General features: G+C 42.3%; 1 protein-coding gene across 1 annotated transcript in view; it reads right to left on the bottom strand.

Annotated features, from left to right (window-relative positions):
• Positions 1-19,048, bottom strand: part of Dnah7 (dynein axonemal heavy chain 7) — a 262,532-nt gene that overhangs the window by 237,481 nt on the left and 6,003 nt on the right. The window contains 4 exon segments of the mRNA XM_052192567.1: positions 3,576-3,756; positions 5,655-5,742; positions 12,878-13,025; positions 14,265-14,373. Coding sequence (XP_052048527.1) covers positions 3,576-3,756; positions 5,655-5,742; positions 12,878-13,025; positions 14,265-14,373 — 526 coding nt within the window.

Here is a 19,048-nt window from a genome sequence, read left to right as displayed (position 1 = left end):
AAATTCACAAAATCATTAGGTCTTACTTCAAGAAACTATACTCAACAAAACTGGAAAATCTTAAAGAAATGAATGGTTTTCTAGACATATACCACATACCAAAGTTAAATCAAGATCAGGTAAATCATCTAAACAGTCCCATAACTCTTAAGGAAATGGAAGCAGACATTAAGAACTTCCTTAACTGGGGCCAGGCAGTGGTGGCTCATGCCTTTAATCCCAGCACTTGGGAGGCAGAGGCAGGTGGATTTCTGAGTGTGAGGCCAGCCTGGTCTACAGAGTGACTAGGACAGCCAGGGCTGTACAGAGAAACCCTGACTCGGAAAAAAAAAAGTGGGAAATAGCCTTGAGCACATTGGTACAGGAGACAATTTCCTGAACAAAACAATAATAGCTCAGGCTCTAAGATCAATAATTGAATAATTGATCAATAATTGATAAATGGAACCTCATGAAACTGAAAAGCTCCTTTAAGGCAAAGGACACTGTCAATAGAACAAAACAGCAACCAACAGATAGGGAAAAGATCCTCACTAACTCTGTATCTAATAGAGGGTTAATATCCAAATATATAAAGAAGTCAAGAAGTTACACTCCAAAAAAAAACAAATAACCCAATTAAAAAAATGAGGTACAAAGCTAAACAACGGATTTTCAGCAGAGGAATCTCAAATGCCTAAGAAGAACTTAAAGAAATGCTCAATATCCTTAGTTATCAGGGAAATGGAAATCAAAACGACCCTGAGATTCCACCTTACACCAATCAGAATGGCTAAGATCAAAAACTTAAGGGGCAGCCTGTACTGTGGAGAAAGAGGAGCATTTCCTCCGTTGTTGGTGGGATTTCAAACTTGTACAACCACTCTGGAAATCAATCTGTCAGTTTCTCAGAAAATTGGAAACAGTTCTACCTGAAGACCCAGCTATATCACTCCTGGGCATATACTGGACAGATGTCACACCATTCCCCAAGGACATGTGCTCCACTATGTTCATAGCAGCTTTAGTCATAATGGCCAGAAACTGAAAGCAACCCACATGTCCCTCAACTGAAGAATGAATACAGAAAATGTGGCTCACTTACATATGGAATACTATTCAGCTATTAAAAACAAGGACATAACAAATTTTGCAAGCAAATGTATGGAACTAGAAAATATCCTGAGTTGATATATATATAGTCTGGTAACCCAGACCTAAAAGGACATGCATCACATGTACTTATTGGTACGTGGATATTAGCCATAAAGTTTAACATACCCATGATACCGCACATAGACCCAAAAAAGTTAAATAAGAAGGAAGGTATAAGCAGGGATTCCCCAGCATTTAATAAGGATACATGCTCCACTATGTTCATAGCAGCCCTATATATAATAGCCAGAACCTGGAAAGAACCCAGATGTTCCTCAACAGAGGAATGGATACAGAAAATGTGGTATATATATACAATGGAGTGCTATTCAGCCATTAGAAACAATGAATTCATGAAATTCTTAGACAAATGGATGGAGCTGGAGAACATCATCCTAAGTGAGGTAACCCAGTCTCAAAGGATCACTTATGGTATGCACTCACTGATAAGCAGATATTAGCCTAGAAACTTGGAATACCCAAGACATAATCCACACATCAAATGATGATCAAGAAGAAGGAAGGAGTGCCCCCTGGTCCTGGAAAGGCTCAATGTAGCAGTATAGGGCAAAACCAGGACAGGGAAGTGGGAAGGGGTGGATGGGGGAACAGAGGCAGGGGAGAGGGCTTATGGGACTTTCTGGGAGTGGAGAGCCAGGAAAGGGGAAATCATTTGAAATGTAAATAAAGGAAGACACAAGCAAGGCTGCTTGAAACTCACTTAGAAGGGGAAATAAAATAGTCATAGTCAGAGGGAAGGAGCAGACAGGTGGGGAAGGTGTGGGGAGGGACAAGAGAGGTCTAGAGGGCCAGGATAATGGATAGAAATCTGCAGCTGGGTGGTGGGGTCAAGAATCTGAAGGAAGTCTCAGAGACCTAGGATAGGGTAGGCTCCCAGAAGTCAATGCAGGTGAACTTAGCCAAGATTCCTAAGTGGGTAGACATGCAACCTGAAGAGGCCACCTCCTGTAGCTTGGGAGGACCCTACTGGAGAGATAAAGACATTAACTCACCCACAAAACATTCAACCCAGAAATTTCTGTCTAAAAAACAATGCAGGCATGGGACAGAGACTGAAGGAAAGGCCAACGAATAACTAGCCCAGCTCAAAACCCATCCCACAGGCAAGCAAGCACTAATCCCTGATATTAATGATACTCTGTTATACTTGCAGATGGGTCCCCTAACTGAGGGGACCCAGCAGAAGAAGACGGAAACAGATGCAGATACCCACAGCACAACATTGAACAGAGGTGAGGGACACTTGTGGAAGAGTTGGGGGAAAAATCGAAGGTCCTGAAGAGAAAGGGAACCCAGCAGGAAAGACCAATGGAGCCAACTAACCTGCACCTCTAGGAGCCCTCAGAGACTGAGCCACCAACCAAAGAAAACACACGGGCTTGGAATGAGCATACATGTCACATACAGGCAGCTCAGTACCAGGCTCCATGGCTGCCTCAGTGGAAGAGAATATGCTTAATCTGGCAGAGACAGAGATGTGACAGGGTGTAGGGTGGAGGGGGGAAGGGCACCTTCTCAGAGGAGAAGGGGAGGGGATAGAGGAAGGAATCTCAGAAGGAAAGACCAGGAGGGAGCAGCATTTGGGGTGTAAATAAATAAATATTCTTATTACCTACTTAGAGAGCAACCTGTTAAGTGCATACCATGGTTCAACAAATCTCTTACACAAGAGGCCATATTGTAAAAAATTTCGCTTTGGGAGACACAAGGCCTCTGTTCAGCTGCTTGGCTCTGATGTTATAACTCAAAAGCAGCCACATGCGACATGTTCAAAAGATATTAGAATGTCTATGTGCTATTGAAGCCTCAATTACAGAATTTTTTGGCCACCTTTTGGGCTGTAGCCAAAATGTCCTCAACCATATTTGAATTTCTTATGAGCAGTGTTAATGATAGTTGGTAATGGTTAAAATTTTTGGTAACTATTCACCCCCCCACACACACACACACAACACACACACAGTGTGTATGTGCTCATATACATGCATACACCATATAAATATACAATGCACAAACACACAGACAAACACACACACATGGGCATGCCTTTTTTCTGCCACCCCTGCCAAGAAAATTTTAAATGAGGGACAAACCTGAAGGAAGAGATGGCTTCCTATGTGCCTAATGCTTTTTCTTGACTGAAACATAATAAAAATTTCGAGGGGCGAAAGATAATGCTTTATTACTTTCCTTGGCGTTATCTCTTAATGAAGGACAATATCTTTAAAAACAGCAAAGTTGATTTAAAAAATAATTTATACCTAATTAAAGAAAGTTGGCTGAGGTTTTAAGTAATGCAGCAGTGAGGTGGGAAAGAGCATAATCAGTCAAGGGAGCGTGTCAAAATCAGGTGTTAACCTTCCACACAAAACTTGCCTTTAAGGCAACACAGACTCAAAATAGAAAAGACAGCAATTTACCTATGGATTTCTTTACACTAAGAAGATAATCTTCTCTCATCTCATCTGACAAGACCGTGATGCTGTTAGTCAGGACTTTCAGATGCTGTGGAACCAACTGTAATACGTGCTCCAGCCAAGAGTCTTCCATTGGAGCCACGTGATCAGTATCAATTCCATGGTGAATGTAGTAGTAATACCTCTGTGATAAATGAGAAGGCAGAGATTTAGTACTGTAGTGAGTGTGTGAAGGGTCAGAACACAAAACCACAGGGGAAAATGTGTCTGGGGAGAACAAAGTATTTACAAATAAAGCAAAGTGCCTTTGTGAAATTCACATAAGCATTGTTTGAGATCTCTTCATTTTTTTAAATGTTATTTCCTAGAAGCAAAAGCAATTTTTCATAACTATACCACAAGTATCAAAGTTGCATCATCAAATAGATGAGGTATGGAATCGAGTACATGCTGAATTACAAGTTGGTGTTTGTAAACTTTTGGAATGTATTATTATTAGGTCTGATGTTTTATTTTTGATAATCAGAGGTCGATCTTGAAAGCTGCATTCAAGTCAATATCCTTTTACACTAACTCTAGAAGCATGCAACAGAATCGAATTGTGCGGGTTTGAATGGGAATGGCATAGGCTCATATTTTTGTGCGTTTAGTCCCCACTTGGTGAACTGTTTGGAAGGATTGATTAAGAGATCTGGCCTTGCTAGAGGAGGTGTGTCACTAAAAGTGGGCTTTGAGGTTTCAGAAACCAGCCAGGCCCAGTGGCTGGCTGGCTGGCTCCTCTCTATATCTCTGTCTCTGTCTGTCTCTGTCTTTATCTCTGTCTCTCTCTGTGTCTGTCTGACTCTCGTCTCTCTCCACCTCCATGTGTCTCTCTCCCCTCCACCCCTCTCTCTGCCTGCCTGCCTGCCTGCCTGTGCTGCCTGCCTGCCTGCCTGCGCTGCCTGCCTGCCTGCGCTGCCTGTCTGCCTGCCTGTGCTGCCTGCCTGCCTGCCTGTGCTGCCTGCCTGCCTGCCTGTGCTGCCTGCCTGCCTGCCTGTGCTGCCTGACTGCCTGCCTGTGCTGCCTGCTTGCCTGCCTGCCTGCCTGTGCTGCCTGCCTGCCTGCCTGCCTGTGCTGCCTGCCTGCCTGTGCTGCCTGCCTGCCCTGCCTGCTTACATGTCAACATGTATGTCGCTCTCAGTTGCTTCTCTACCATTATGCCTGCCAGCATGCTGCCTTTTTCCCTGATAACAGACTAAACTTCTGAAACTGTAAGCAAGCTCCCCAAGTAAATGACTTTCTTTATAAGAGTTGCCTTGGTCCTGGTGTCCCTTCACAGAAGTAAAACACTGATTAAGACAGCCCATTTCTATCCTTTATTGTGCTATAAATATTATACATGTTAATTCTCACTTTAAAATCTGATAAATCTCCATTTTTCATAATTATTGACACAGCACTCGGAGCAAAAATTAAAGTTCAAACTATTTTCAAATTCACAGAGCTTTTACTCTTTGTATGTGTTTTGTCTGCATGTATATTTCTTCACTATATGCATGCACGCTGTCCACAGAATCTGGAAAGAGGTGCTGGACTCCCTGGCATTGGAGTTAGGGATGGTTATAAACTGCCATGTGATTGCTTGGGATTAAACCCGGGATCTGCAGAACAGCCAGTTCTCTGAAGCTCTAAACCATCTCTATAGCCCATAATGTTATAATTCAATGCACACATTTTAAAATGTGTTTATGCATTTGAAACACCAGAGTATTGCTTCTAAAATAAGTTAATGTGCTTTTTTAGAATATCCATTATCATAACTCAGAAAAACTATTATAAAAGAGTAATGTTGGATAAGGATGTATATGATTGAGACAAACTTTAGGATGAGATCAGGCAGGTTTACAATGGCTTAACTGTGCTCTTCGGTGGCAAGAAAAGGAATGCTTTCTTCATTAATCTAATAGAATAATCTGACGCAACTCTCTGTTCATTCCTGCATTCACAAAGACACACACGGCAGGACAGAATAACCTCAAAGACATGCAGTATTCTAAGGCCTTCCCCCTATTTGCAGTTCTACTGACAGAAGCGAGTTGTTACCAAGATGTCTTTCTCTATTGCAGAGGTGGTCGATTTTGGAATACCGCTCTCATCAGTGACTTCGGACTCTAAACCACCATCTTGTTGCCTGAGTCAGTGATAAACAAAGATGAGTCAGAAGCGTGCAAACACAGTTCAAACACAAAACACGGATGTAAAAACGTCAGGACTGCTCTCTACTAAATCACCAGAAAAATAAATGGTTGAACCTATTGGCTTGGTGGCCCTTTCTCTCCACGTGTGCGGAGACGATTGGAAGTGCTCTCTGAGACCTACCTCATGGGAAGCACCCCCTGCAGTGGCCTCTGCACATTAGCTTTCACTACTACAAAACTGACTTCTTTCTCCTTTGAACTCGCAAGGCATATTCTTGCATTATCCCTAAACCATGTTGTTTATTAAACTGATTAAAATAAAATGATGATAGAAAAGTCAAGTGCTGTTTTGCAGAAAACACAGTCACATTCTCTGAAGATCTCTAGGGACATACACGTTGACACCAAGCAACATAGAAACTCAATTGTTCCTTTGCCTTTTTAAAATTTATGCCCATAAAACTCCTGTGATTGATGTAATTTGGTTCAAAAGCTATACCAGACATGAACCACATTGACTTTTCCTGGGGCTCCACTGTGCAGAAAGATAAAGTTTACAGCTCCAGCGCAAGTAACAGGTTGTACTGGGCTGCCTCTAACTTCTGTATCGTGATCCAGAGCTCAATGTCATCTGTGGATACAAATCAGTGGTACTGAATAAAAAACACCTGTCGCCTTACTGACTGATTAGCAGATGCTGAAGATTTGCTGAAAACGTTTCTAAGAAACCATGCTAAAGTAGGAACCCAGGAAATATCTTTTAACTTGTCTTTTCTAATTCCAAGAATCCAATATTCAGTGAACATCATATTGTGGTTTTAAAGTATGTAAGAAAAGTCCATTTAATTTAATAGATGATAGGTAATCAATAAATCCTTACCAAACAGCAGAATATGAATATGAAAGTAGTGGGGGAAATCCTCATAATATTCAGTACATAAGAAGACAAGAATTGATTATTCTAACCACAAATGTAATCTCATTATGCCGTTGCTTGCCCAGAAAGGAACTAATAAAAAACAAAATACTGTGTTTTCAGATCATCAAATCTGGGTTCACATTGCACCACTATAAATGCATGACTTCAGTAAGTGGAATCTGTGGTTGTTTTTAGTGCAGAATCCTCATCCTGCCAGCCTTCCTACATCAGCATCCGCCGCCTTTCATCCTTGGTGTGAATAATGTCTAGAAGAGTACAGTCACTAAGGCCGGACGGGAAGAAGACCACTAGGCGTGTAGAAACCACTATTGACTCTGAGTGAGTGTCAGCATCCCTTCAGCTCTACAGACCCACGATTCTAGGGCTACATTCTGCCCACCAGAAACTATAAGAGCCCTTAGTGGTTTTAAAAGTATTATTTCTAAGCCTCACATGGACGGCTGAAAGTTGTAATTATCCCCACTTCACAGAAGAAATTAAATGTCAGAGAGATGAAATAGCCCCCCTTTGGTCACAAAGCTCGTCACATGTGGAAAGAGGGGGCTGTGCATCATGGTGTGAGTCTGAGCAGCCCTGCTCCTTCCAGAAGGACGGCATTCCATTCAGAACGAAGGCAATCAGAGTAGGAGATGCTTTCCCTAAAGAAAAATAGGGTAGCTCTCTGACCCTTCTCTCTCTCTGACTCTCTTCTCTCTCTGACCCCTTTGTCCCCCTCCCTGCTCTGTCTCTCCCTACATGTTCCTGGCCTGCCTCCTTTCCCCTCCCCTCCCCTCCCCTCCCCTCCCCTCCCCTCTCCTCCCCTCCCCTCCCCTCCTCTCCTCCCTCCCTCCCTCGCTCTCTCTCCCTCTCTCTCTTCTTTCTCTGCCTCTACTCCCTTCCCATCTTCCATGCCTCCCAAATAAACTCTATTCTATACTTTATAGATTCTATTCTTTAAAAAAAGAAGAAAAGAAAATTAGGATATACTTTATTTCTCAAAAGTGAAAAATAGCTATATTGGTGTTTTTCTGTTTATAAAATTAAGACACTTTTAGTTCAAAATAGCAGTGTGAATCACTTCATTTTAACCCATGATTATGAGGAGACAAGAAGAAAAGCCAGGCAATGAGGGCATGGGTCACAGAAGGCAGATAACACAGCTTAAAATGCTGCTGTCCCTCTGTCACAGGAGGATGTCAAGCAACTGGCCTGGCACCTCCAGAAAGGCCCTCACCCAGAGTCAGCTGGTACCAAAGGTGGCAGAAAATGAGGTTATCTTGATAGCTAATTACACAGAAAATTAGACAGCTGAATGGGCGCGACACATACCCCAACGGCAAAAAGGTTCCAAACATGGCTCCAGTAAAAACACAAAGACTGGATCAATGTCGAGCAAATTAATTAAATTAGTAATTAATAATTTCCAAGAGAGAAAATTTCAGGTCGAGGTAGCCTCACTAATGGATTCTGTCAGGGAAGAAATCCAACCAATTCGATAGAAACTTCTTCAGAAAAACGGAGAAAAAAAGCTCACGGTCCCAATTTATTTTGAGGCTAGTAGAGACTGGATTACCGAGCTAGAGACATGACACAGCAGGCCCAAACTTCTCACCTTGCTTAAAAAATCCATCACAAAACATCAAATCTCTCTCTCCTCCAGCAGAACAAGATGCCAGAAGGAAAGGAGGAAGAGAGGGAGAGCGGGCCTGTGTCCTGCTGCTGAGAAGACGCGGATTTTGCGCATCCTCTGTGAGCAAGGGCCTGGGAACCAGGGCGCTGGACAGGACGTCCAGGCTAGTGAGGCCTCATCGCTTTGTTAGGTGTCCCAGCTGCCATCAGCCTGCTGCAGCAGCAGTATGTCCTGTAATCACCAGGGAAATTAACCAGTTCCCCGAGCCATGGACAGTAGCTCCCCATTGCTTCGGCCATAAGCACGCCAGAGGAGCAGAGCCCATCCTCATGAAGAGATCACTGGGCTTCAAGAAGGGCTCAGTACTGCTATGACCTCGGAAGAGGGCAAGAAGGCACAGCTGGTGTTGGGTGGACACAATGTAGCCCTACCCAGCTTTGTCCTTTCTGTCTGTCCTGAGTTGCAACGTTTGGGGGAAGGGGCTACTGCACCATCAAAGGCTGGGCAGGTGGTCTGCAGGAACACATGTAGGAACACTGTTGCTTTCCCACGTTAACCAGGAAGACTAAAGAACGCTGGATAAGCTGGTGGAAAAGCTACCAGAGCCAATTACAACAGAAATGGTGGGGAAGCAACATTCCAAATGTGTGACTTGGCCTGCCAAGCTGGACAAAGCAAAGACCAAGGAACTTGCCACCAAACTAGGTTAAAGGTGCTCTATGGAGTTTTCTGTACAAAAATATGAATTTCAAATTGTCCTTCAACAAATTTAGTAAGTAAAATCCAGCAATATCATACAGATTAAGGTATGCAGTAACTGCGTGAAACCCAGGAAAGCCATTAGTGAAATGTATCATATAGAAGAGAACGAAGGAGAAAGGCCAATGGGCCATCTCAGCAGGCACAGAAAAAGCATTCGGCAAACATGTAGCATCTAGTTACAACAAAGCCTAGGAAAGGAAGGAGGCTCCTTCAACCCATAAAAGTCAGCTTTCATCTTCATTTGCACATTCATTCCATAAATTGCAATTTTATCTCTTTTAATTTAGTGATAAGTTTTTCTTAAGCAAAGTTATAATGTTGTATTTATTATGCAAAGGGTGATACTGTGACTTATTAATGCAATGTACAATTAAGTCTAGTAACATGGACTGCCTCAAATGCTTTTTTTTCCAGAATAAAACTTTGTAATCTACTCACCTCAGTGATCTTATCCTATATAGTTGTTATTTGCTCTATTTCCCCTTGTTCTGCAAAGATTGTCTGGAAAAATACCTCTTATTCCTCCTGCATATTTGATGCTTTGTGTTCTTTCATAATCTACCTAAATTCTCTCCAACCTTTGATAATCATCATTATATTGACTGAGGTAACCGGGACCCAGAAAGACAAACCCTTGTCCTCCCTCAGCTGAGGCTCTCAGATCCAGATCTTCGGCTGTGAGTGTATAACTTGGAGAGAAACCAGGTTATAAACTGCGGACGCCAGTTAAGTAAAAAGGGACCATTGGAAGAAGAAGCCCTAGATAGGGAAACAGCAAGATAAAAGTGCAATAATGGGGACGATGGAAAATGGGAGGAGCTGGCGAGGAGGAGGAGGAGGAGGTCAGGACAAAGGGGGTAAGGAATAAACAACACTAGGAATATTTGAAAAAGCCTTAAGGAATCATATTCTTTTATATTTGGCTAAAATTATCTACATATCTTAGATGAAGTAATGCTACTTGGGCTGACAATGCTCCTTAAAAGAGCCATTGGGAGTCTGAGAGATTCCCAAGGCAGCATAGACTGTTGATGCTGGCATCCCTTGCCTCTCAGAGAGTGTTGCTGAAAACACCACATCAGACCCAGGGCTCAGGAGATTCCAGCTGGATCTAACCTGAAAGCCTTCTCCCTGAGCACCAGCTTTCATAGTGTCGGAAGCTGCCAAGGAGAGAAGTAATTAGTAGTCCCACCCAGTTGTGATGTCTGTGAGGCACAGCAGTAACCAGCATGCCAAGATGTCCCTAAAGGTGAAATAGTGGCTCTTGCATGCTGCAGGTGGTGACCTACAGATGCGTAAATGGAATTAAAGACAGCTCAACAATATTGAAATCATGTCTGGTACCAGAAATCTCTTCAACTACCCAGGGCTAGTGAGGCCACGGATCTCAGAGGAGAGCCTACTGCTGACACTGTACTAGGACAGAATAGTTACTACCTGCCTTCTAAGTACTTAGCCTTATACCTACATGTAAGTGTAGTTCTCACTTTCCAGACAGAGCGAGACAGACAGAGACCGTCACCAAAAAAAAAAAAAAAAACCTGTAGTTAGTCACAATGCAGAGAACAACTGATCCTGGGGTACAGAGTACTAACAGATGTACAAAACAACCCGTGCACTTAAAACTCAAGGAACACTGAGGAAAGGGGGAGAGAAAGACTGTAAGAGCCAAAGGACTAGGAAGTCTGCTGAGGTTGTATCTCCTCGAAATGACAGGAAGTTATACCCATGATGCCTCAACAATATGGCTGCCTAAAAAGGAGTTTAACAATGACAATACCAATAGCTATGCTAATATGGAAGAGAGAAATCTCACAAGGGCCCCACCCTTGGCCAAAAAATACAGGCAACCAAAAACTAAGAAGGGAGGATTTGTCTTTCCTACAGATGAACCCCCAGTTGGTCAATATCACTGGGCCAGCCCTGAAACCATATACATACAGCATATGTATGTATATACACAAACACTAAATGGACTCAGCAGGGTGTATTTCACTGTGTGTGTGTGTGTGTGTGTGTGTATGTGTGTTTGTGTGTAAAAAATAATAATCAAGAAAAATCTTTCAAGAAATTGGGTGGGAGTCAAAGAAGGGCTGAAGGAAAAAGACATGGGAATGGGAGAGGGTGACTGGGGCCCCAGGTCTTCATGCTTAAGTGAGGAAGAAGATAATTCTACAAGCCCAAGTGAAATGAGGAACTCAGACTGAGACCCTGTATCAAACTGAAACCCAAGACTCATTCTTCTTTCTTTCCTTTTTAAATGAGGCCTAGAAATTACAAGAAGTTGCATCAAGTAAGATCTTGCCAGGCCATGCTGTGGCATCTGCGGGGTTTGACTGGGGCCCTTCTGGGGCCCGTCTTCCCAAGCTAAGGAGACAGGTTCACTTTCCAAAGAGCCGGTCAGTAACACTGGGTCCATCTACTCACTAAGTGCTGCTATTTTATGCGTGTAAATTGTTATATCTAAACCATATTATATCTGAACCAATGTTATATCTAAACCAGGTAAGGGGGGAGAGGAAGGAAAGAGGAGGGCACAACGAATAGGAAGGAGCAAAACAAGATGATATTTCCTGTAGGGTGTTATGGCACATGTCGACAGTACCAGCTACTACTGAGGCTGATGTAAAAATGACGCCAAGTTTTAGGCTACATAATAAAACACTATCTTGAGCTAAAAGTTAAAAGAGGATTGCGTACATAGTTCAACAATACAGTACTTACTTAGCATGCATGATGTCTTGGGTTCAACCCCCAATACCAGGAATAGGGTCGAGGAGCTTTTCTTCCACAAATGTGTAACTATGGGCTCTTTCTCCCAAGGATTTGGTGTTGACTATACACCTGCTGATCTGAATGAGCTCATGCAAAGAAAACAACAAAAGTGACGCAAGTGGCCCAAGATGCTAATCTTCTCATGGCATGGTCAACAGCAAACTCAAAACCACTCTAGACTAGATGTGATGGTACAAGCCTATGTTTCCTCCAGCACTTGAGGATACAGACAGGATTGTGAATTTGACTTTATCCAGGACTATATAGTAAGATCCTGGATGAAACAAATAAACAAAAATCAAAACCAAAAAACCAAACAAACAAATAGATAGAAACAACATTCACATCTACCTGTGAGAAGACTTGCTCTCCGTAAGCTCTCAGCACCCACTGTTCCCCTCCAGATAGAGAAATGGCCCACGGTGGAAGCAAGCAACCTTCTATGACTACACCACTTAACACAATGGGTCATGAAATCCTATGTGCTAAATGGGCAGCAGTTAGCACCCTGAGAGTCAGAATGAAACAAAAGAGAGAGCACCAAACAACCTACACAAAGCTGTGTGGAAACGGGGCAAAGAGGGCATCATCAGAGCCTCCTCTGTCTCCATGGAAAGCTCAGAAACCCAGGCTGGGTAAGGCCAGGCATGTTCACCCTGCTTACCCTTCCACACTAAGTCCTGTTCTACACGGAGACCTCCAACATCACAAAAGTCATTGTGTCACCTGAACAGACAACATGGCGGTGGGAGGCAACCACATCCTCTCCCAGCCACCATGATGACAGCCAGAACTCCCACCTGGTCCCTGCTCACTTGTCTGACATCAAATGCTAGCAGGGGCACCTTTACAAGTGGTGCCATTTAAAAGTGAGACATACTTCACAGGGTAGACTCAAACTCTTCCATTCTCTCTTCTTCCACTAACCTCGCTGTAACAAGGCTTGGAGGCACCCACTAGAGATGTACGGGGTGCTTCTATTTTCAGTGTTACTTCCCAGGGCTTTCCTGAGGTAACACGCTGGTTAGCTGGCAGCACTCACATAATGACGTTGACGAGGGTGCTTCTGAAATTCTCTCTCTCCTTATGTGGAGATTTGACCTTCGATCTGGAAGTCGATGGTGCAGAACGGCTATCATCAATTTGGTCCAGTAATTTGCCTTTTTTCCCAGCGTGCTCCATATATTCAGCTTAAATTTAAAAAGCAACAGTTGTTCATGTTAAAGGTAGGCTAAAGCATGTAAGTCCTTAGACTAAGACGTGGCCGCACCATCTAGAAAAATATTCCATACTTTACATTCTCATCTCAAAGAATCATGATGTATATGGCTTTACTACAAAAAATTAAGTGCCTACTTTAAGTCACCATGACAGAATCCTCTAATTATTTTAATAATATTGTTGGATTGTGTGGTGCTTTGATTAATATAATAAACAGTTTCATTAGAGTCTCTTAAAAGGATTAAAATGTAGACTATGATTAAAAAAAAAAGTTATACTGTTCAAGAAAAATTTAAAAGATCCCTGGTTTCAAAAGCATGCAATTGTGAAATGTAATCACTCTAATAAGTGTTGATACATTAGAATTCTTAAAGATGGTCACGTGTATCTCTGTGTGCACACGTGTCAGAAGCATGTCTTTGTCACCTGACTCTCATGGGCTGGATGGCTAGCCAGCCAACCTTGACACCCCCCCATGTCGTCTTAGCACTGAGCCTGTACGGGCACACAGCTACAGCTGGACTCAGGCCCTTAGTCCTCATGTTTACTGACTGAGTGACTACCCTTCAGGCCCTAGAGTAAAATTATTTTTTAGATGACTAATTTGGAAATATTATCCACAACTTAGGACATTCTTAGAAAAAAAAAAAGTTTTGACACAGAAGGTCCATCAACTCTGTAAAGAGAGGTGAGCTCATAAGGTCACACCCCTCCCTGAGGAACCTCGGGCAGTCAAGGGTTGGCTCTCTAAGACAGAGAAGGGATGGTATCCCTAAGTGGTAGCCACCATAAGTTACCTTTCCCATGTTCATGCAGGCAACCCTAAGTAAATACAGAAGAGACTTGCTAGAAGAAAGGGGTTGGGGACCTGTGAGAGAGGAAGGGGGATAAGAAAAGAGAATGGAACAGAATGTGACGATGATGATAATGATGATGTTGTGTGTGTGTGTGTGTGTGTGTGTGTTGTGCATGTGTCTATGTATGTGCATGTACAGGTGAAATGATAGAACAAACTAGAATTTAAAAAAATAAATGCTTTTTTCACAAAAAGCATTGACTGGCCTCAAATAACTAGGACCTGGAAACAATTATTTTATGATAGTAAATGTATAAAGAAATTTTTCTACATGATGTGTACTGCTTGGATTTTATAATTTGATGGCTTTATTAACTATCCATGTTTTTAGTAAGAAAAATAAAGTTCTTACCATACGACTGCTCATTTTTAACAGTATAGGGTTCTAGAATCGGGTTTTCCTGTTTGATATTTAAGTGGAATGATGGCGCAGTCTGCTGCCACTGGGGCTTGACTCCTGTCTAAAATAGAAAATTTAAGTAATGGTAGTAAGTAACATAGAAAATGCTTCATTTAATGCATGAGTATCTGTACGGGCAGCTCCAACATTTTCCTAAGTACATCAGGGGAGACACACAGACATCAGCAGCAAATCTTCCCTTGCCTGGACATTATCAGGAAATAGTCACAAAAGCCCGGATGGTACTTGATTATGAGTGTTTATTACCCAAACCTGGAGTGTCTATTCCAGTGTCAGCCACTCTCTACGAGATGTCTTTCAACTTGGTTTTATCAGATGGAGAACAGTGTGACATTCACACCAATCAATACACACCCAGGGACCACCATGGGGTGCTTCAGTACTTGCACACATTGTGTCATATCTAATCGAGGCTAAACCAATCTCCTTGAAAATGTATTGTTTGTGGAGGAAGCTTTAAAAACCCTGTTAACTTTCTGAAATGTGCACTGCATCCCTGCTCTTTGTGGCTACTGACACCAGCAGGCTGGGCTCCTCCACCTGTCCAGCTGTGACTTAGTGCCCCACCCCTGCATCCTCACTAAAGGGGGTAGGTGTCCAGGAATTCATCTGTTCCTTCTAGGTTTTCGAATCCGTCATCACACAGTTGGGCATGACAATCTCGAGCCCAATAATTTTATTCCTGTGGTGTTAAGTTGTGGCGTCTCCCTTTTCATTTGAAATCTACATTTTCCCAGCTTTGCTGAGTTTTGCTTTTGTTTTTTGGGTTTGTTTTGTTGTGATTTGGTTTTGTTTGGTTTTGTTTGGTTTGGTTTGGTTTGGTTTTTGGTTTTTTGTTTTGTTTTGTTTCTCAGATCCACCAGGGATGACTTTTCAGAGACCATTCCCTTTTCTTGATCTCTCTCCTTTCCTAGTCTCCTTGGGGTCCTGCTTGCTGAAATGCAGAAAGGGCTTAATCAGGGCCATCTTTCTACTTTGCCATCGACCGCCCTATGACCTTTCTCAGGGCTTAGTTCGCACATTCTGGAATATTATCTTCCCAATTTCATTTTGTTTTTAAATTTCCTTCTCAACTTTTCCTTCATTTGTAGTTAAAAAGCAGTTTGTTTAATCACAATGATTTGTATAATTTGCTAAGGTTTTCTTATGATTTTTTCAGTTCTGTTGCACTGTGGCAAGAAAAAAAATTCCATATAACCTCATGTTCTTAAAAAAAAAAAAATGGACTTTGCTGAATCCCTATTTAAATTTAAATCCCAGAAGCTACAAGAAGGTGATTTGATGGTATTGAAGATGGTATTGAATTCAGGATAGCTATGAAAGAGACTCAGCATTAACTAGTCCAGTGCTTCAGTAATTAAAATACCCACTGTCTTTCCCATAGGACCCTGATCATTCAAGGACCCGCAAGATCCTTTGTTGAATGACCTTTTAGCACTGAAAGGTACATCACCACAGAGATAATCAAATACTCCCATTTTCAGAGTCTGAGACTCAAAGAAGGAAATGACTCCCCAAAGATCATGGGGTTCTGTTCTGAGCCATTACTTCCTGACAGTGATATTCCTGCTAATCCATCTTGATAAATGTCTTTATTTTTCATTGAATATTCTGTAAACAATAAGAAATTATGGGCACAATGATATATACATATATATTTGTGTGTGTGTGTGTGTGTGTGTGTGTGTGTGTGTGTGTGTGTGTGTGTGAATTTCTCTATCAGAAAAGAATCAAATCAGAACACAAACAGAAATTCGGTATTTCGTTTTCAGTTTGGAACCAATAAACCTTTGAAAACTGCTGAAGTGGAAATTTCTGGATATATCAGGTGATGCAGACTCACGTGGTGTGTTGCTGAGGCAAAACCTGTGGTAGGATGCGACGTGATGTTTGGAGAACGTATAAATCGGATTCACTGGACAGTAATGGTGCTTGCGCAGCCGGCTTTGCATGGCTTTCTTGATCTCGTGTCTTCACTGATTTTCCATTCACCGAGAGAGAGGCACAGCAGAGAACTTCCCTGGCCTCCTGGCTGATTCTGGCCATCCCTGCTGACAGGTGTCCTTTCAACAGGGCTCTGATGGTTTCTGCTGGATCCCGCCATCACTGCTGACTCCCGATTGGTATCCTGTCACTACTGACCTGGACTGCTGGTGTCCTTACAAATGGAGATCGGAATGGCCCTAAAGAACTACAACTTCTAAACATGTCCACATCCTCTTGTCCTATTTACCATCTTTTCTCCCCTACCTTTGGACAGTGGGCTAGATGGCGAACCAAAGCGTTTGAGAACTCTTATTAAAAAGTAGGTTTTAGAAAAACCCAAGCCTACAAATGGCAACATTTTAGAAATTATATAGATAAATTACCAAAGTTAACTGTGGTAACACTCTTGTCGGCAGCTTGGCTTTTTCTTTGCTGGATAGTTTATCCTGCATAAAACACACGAAAGAGGAAAAGAACATTAACACAAATTTTGTATTGTCCGGTGGTTTTTCTCAGTCACTTGGTGTGGCTGGCGGCCAGCACTCAGCACCTGGCCAGGGCACACTCTCTCCCCTTTGTGTCGCTGACCCGATGCTGATCCTCTAGCGCATTTTACTGGCATTTCATGGTGGCTTTCTACAAGTGTCACCAAGTGCCAAGTGCCAGAGAGACAGAGATTTTCTCTCAGGGTTTCAGCATCCCAGCAGGTGGCACCACCTCAGCAGCAGGTGAGCCTCAGCAGACACTGCCTTCCCTGAGTTCCGAGGCTAAGCTTTGTGGAAAACAATGGACCTTGAGCACTCTCCTTGAGATCTACAGAGAGTGGCTCTTCCAGGGTCTAGCCTGGTCTTTACACCTATTCTGCCAAGCAGCCCCCTCAGTCCTCTGTGGCTAAAATCACTTGAAATATGGCTGCTCTGACCGGAAACGTAATACAAATAAAATTTGTGCTGGATTTTGAAGATAATTGAAAGCAGAAGATGTAAATTATTTCACTACAATTCTTCAAATTGATTACATTATATTTTATACTGACTGTATCATATTTGGCATAGTCCATAAAGTTATTATAAAGTAGCACATTTACTATTACTTAATGAATATTTAATATAATTTAATATTAAAAATTTTGACACAAATGCTATTGGAACACTGTCATGTCTTTTATACAGATAAGGAATGGTCTGTTTTCTGTTTTACATATAAAACACGATGTGTGTCTAACCAGGACAGAATGTAAAGAATAGTCAAAATTCTTTCAGTCTTTTGAAATTTTCAAATGAAAAACTGATGGCAGCCAAACCTTGAATAAAATTGGCTCTCCACAGAGAAGGATAGCAATGTGCTAACTGAAGACAGGAAGGGCATCAGGAACTGGAGGCCAAAACACAGGAGCAAGCTTGAGAGAAGCTATTGGGGCGAAGCCAGGGTCCGAGGGTTAACTCAGCCCAAAGGCAAGTCATTCCTTTCAAACAAGGAACTACTGAGCCACTACCATATGCTGGCTTTACTTAAGGCAGTGTGTCGTACCTGGTCCTCCCCTCATGGTGCCTACACTCAGGTGGGGTACACAGCTGTATCAGAATGGATGTGTCATACAGTACCAAGAAGTAATAATCTAACAGAGAAAAATCAAAGAGTGAAGACTCGGTGATGTGCCAGATGAGACAGGATAAAAAGTGACTCTGAAAAGTTAAGTTTATGTGAGAACCTAAAACCAGAGTGAAGGATAGGGGTGCTCTTGTATCATCTTATATCATGGACGATAGGGGTTTTGGACTCTGGCTCCAAAGTCACTGCAGTCCCTCTTGTGGTGACTTTAATCCCAATTTATGAGAACATAGTCTCACTTTACACCTTTTGCCCAAGCACAGTTAGGAGTACTTTCTCTTTCAATGTTTTGGATGACAAGTTATTCCGTTACCCTATTGACAGTACAAAGAGATACAAAATATTCCACACATACTTTTAGAAACAGTGAACACAGTACATACGAAGAGAGTAAGGTCCGTGGTGGGACTAGGCTGACAGCAGTCTTAAACATGGCAGGCAGCAGAAGACACGGGTCTTGGTTTACAGGCAGTGCTGTGACAGAAGGCTGCCTCAGCCTTCCTAGGAACCTGCTGACCACTCTGATCAGAAACATAAACAAATTCCCAGGAAGGGAGAAACAAACCTTGGTCTTGGTTTTCAAAGCTCTCATCCACATTCTTCAAACTATCTCACTTCCAAACTATCTCCTCCATTTTGTTGCCATATGACCTGTACTGCATAGACATTGCAGGTCAGCAAGAGTTGAAAAAGTGTCCTTTATCGTTCGTCCTGGTGCCCAAGGCACAAAGGCCACCTGTGCCCCGAAGCAGGACTACAAGATAGAGGAGGGCTATCTCACTTCTGTCACATTTCATGAGCATAGAGTAATTGTGCTGGGTCAGACCTCTAAGACTTTGTGAAGCTCCAGTGCTTTCACACAAGTGTGAACTTAATGTTTAGATACCAGCAAGGGAATAGATTATGTTAAACTATCCCAAAAGTATGATTTCTCATAAATCACAAATATTCAAAAATATAAAACAAAACCCATAAGACACGCTCAAATATGAGCATTCTGTAAGCTTTTCAATCAGCCAGAAAACACATTTTAAATAACCATATGGTTTATTGGCATGAAAGACTCATTCATCTGACCCCAAACACTCAATCAGTGACCAAACACAAGTCTAACAGGT

This window comes from Apodemus sylvaticus, chromosome 9 (assembly GCF_947179515.1).
Source record: "Apodemus sylvaticus chromosome 9, mApoSyl1.1, whole genome shotgun sequence".
Classification (NCBI taxonomy): Eukaryota; Metazoa; Chordata; class Mammalia; order Rodentia; family Muridae; genus Apodemus; species Apodemus sylvaticus.
The sequence above is the reverse complement of the archived record's forward strand: the minus strand, read 5'-3'. Positions and strand labels throughout refer to the sequence as shown.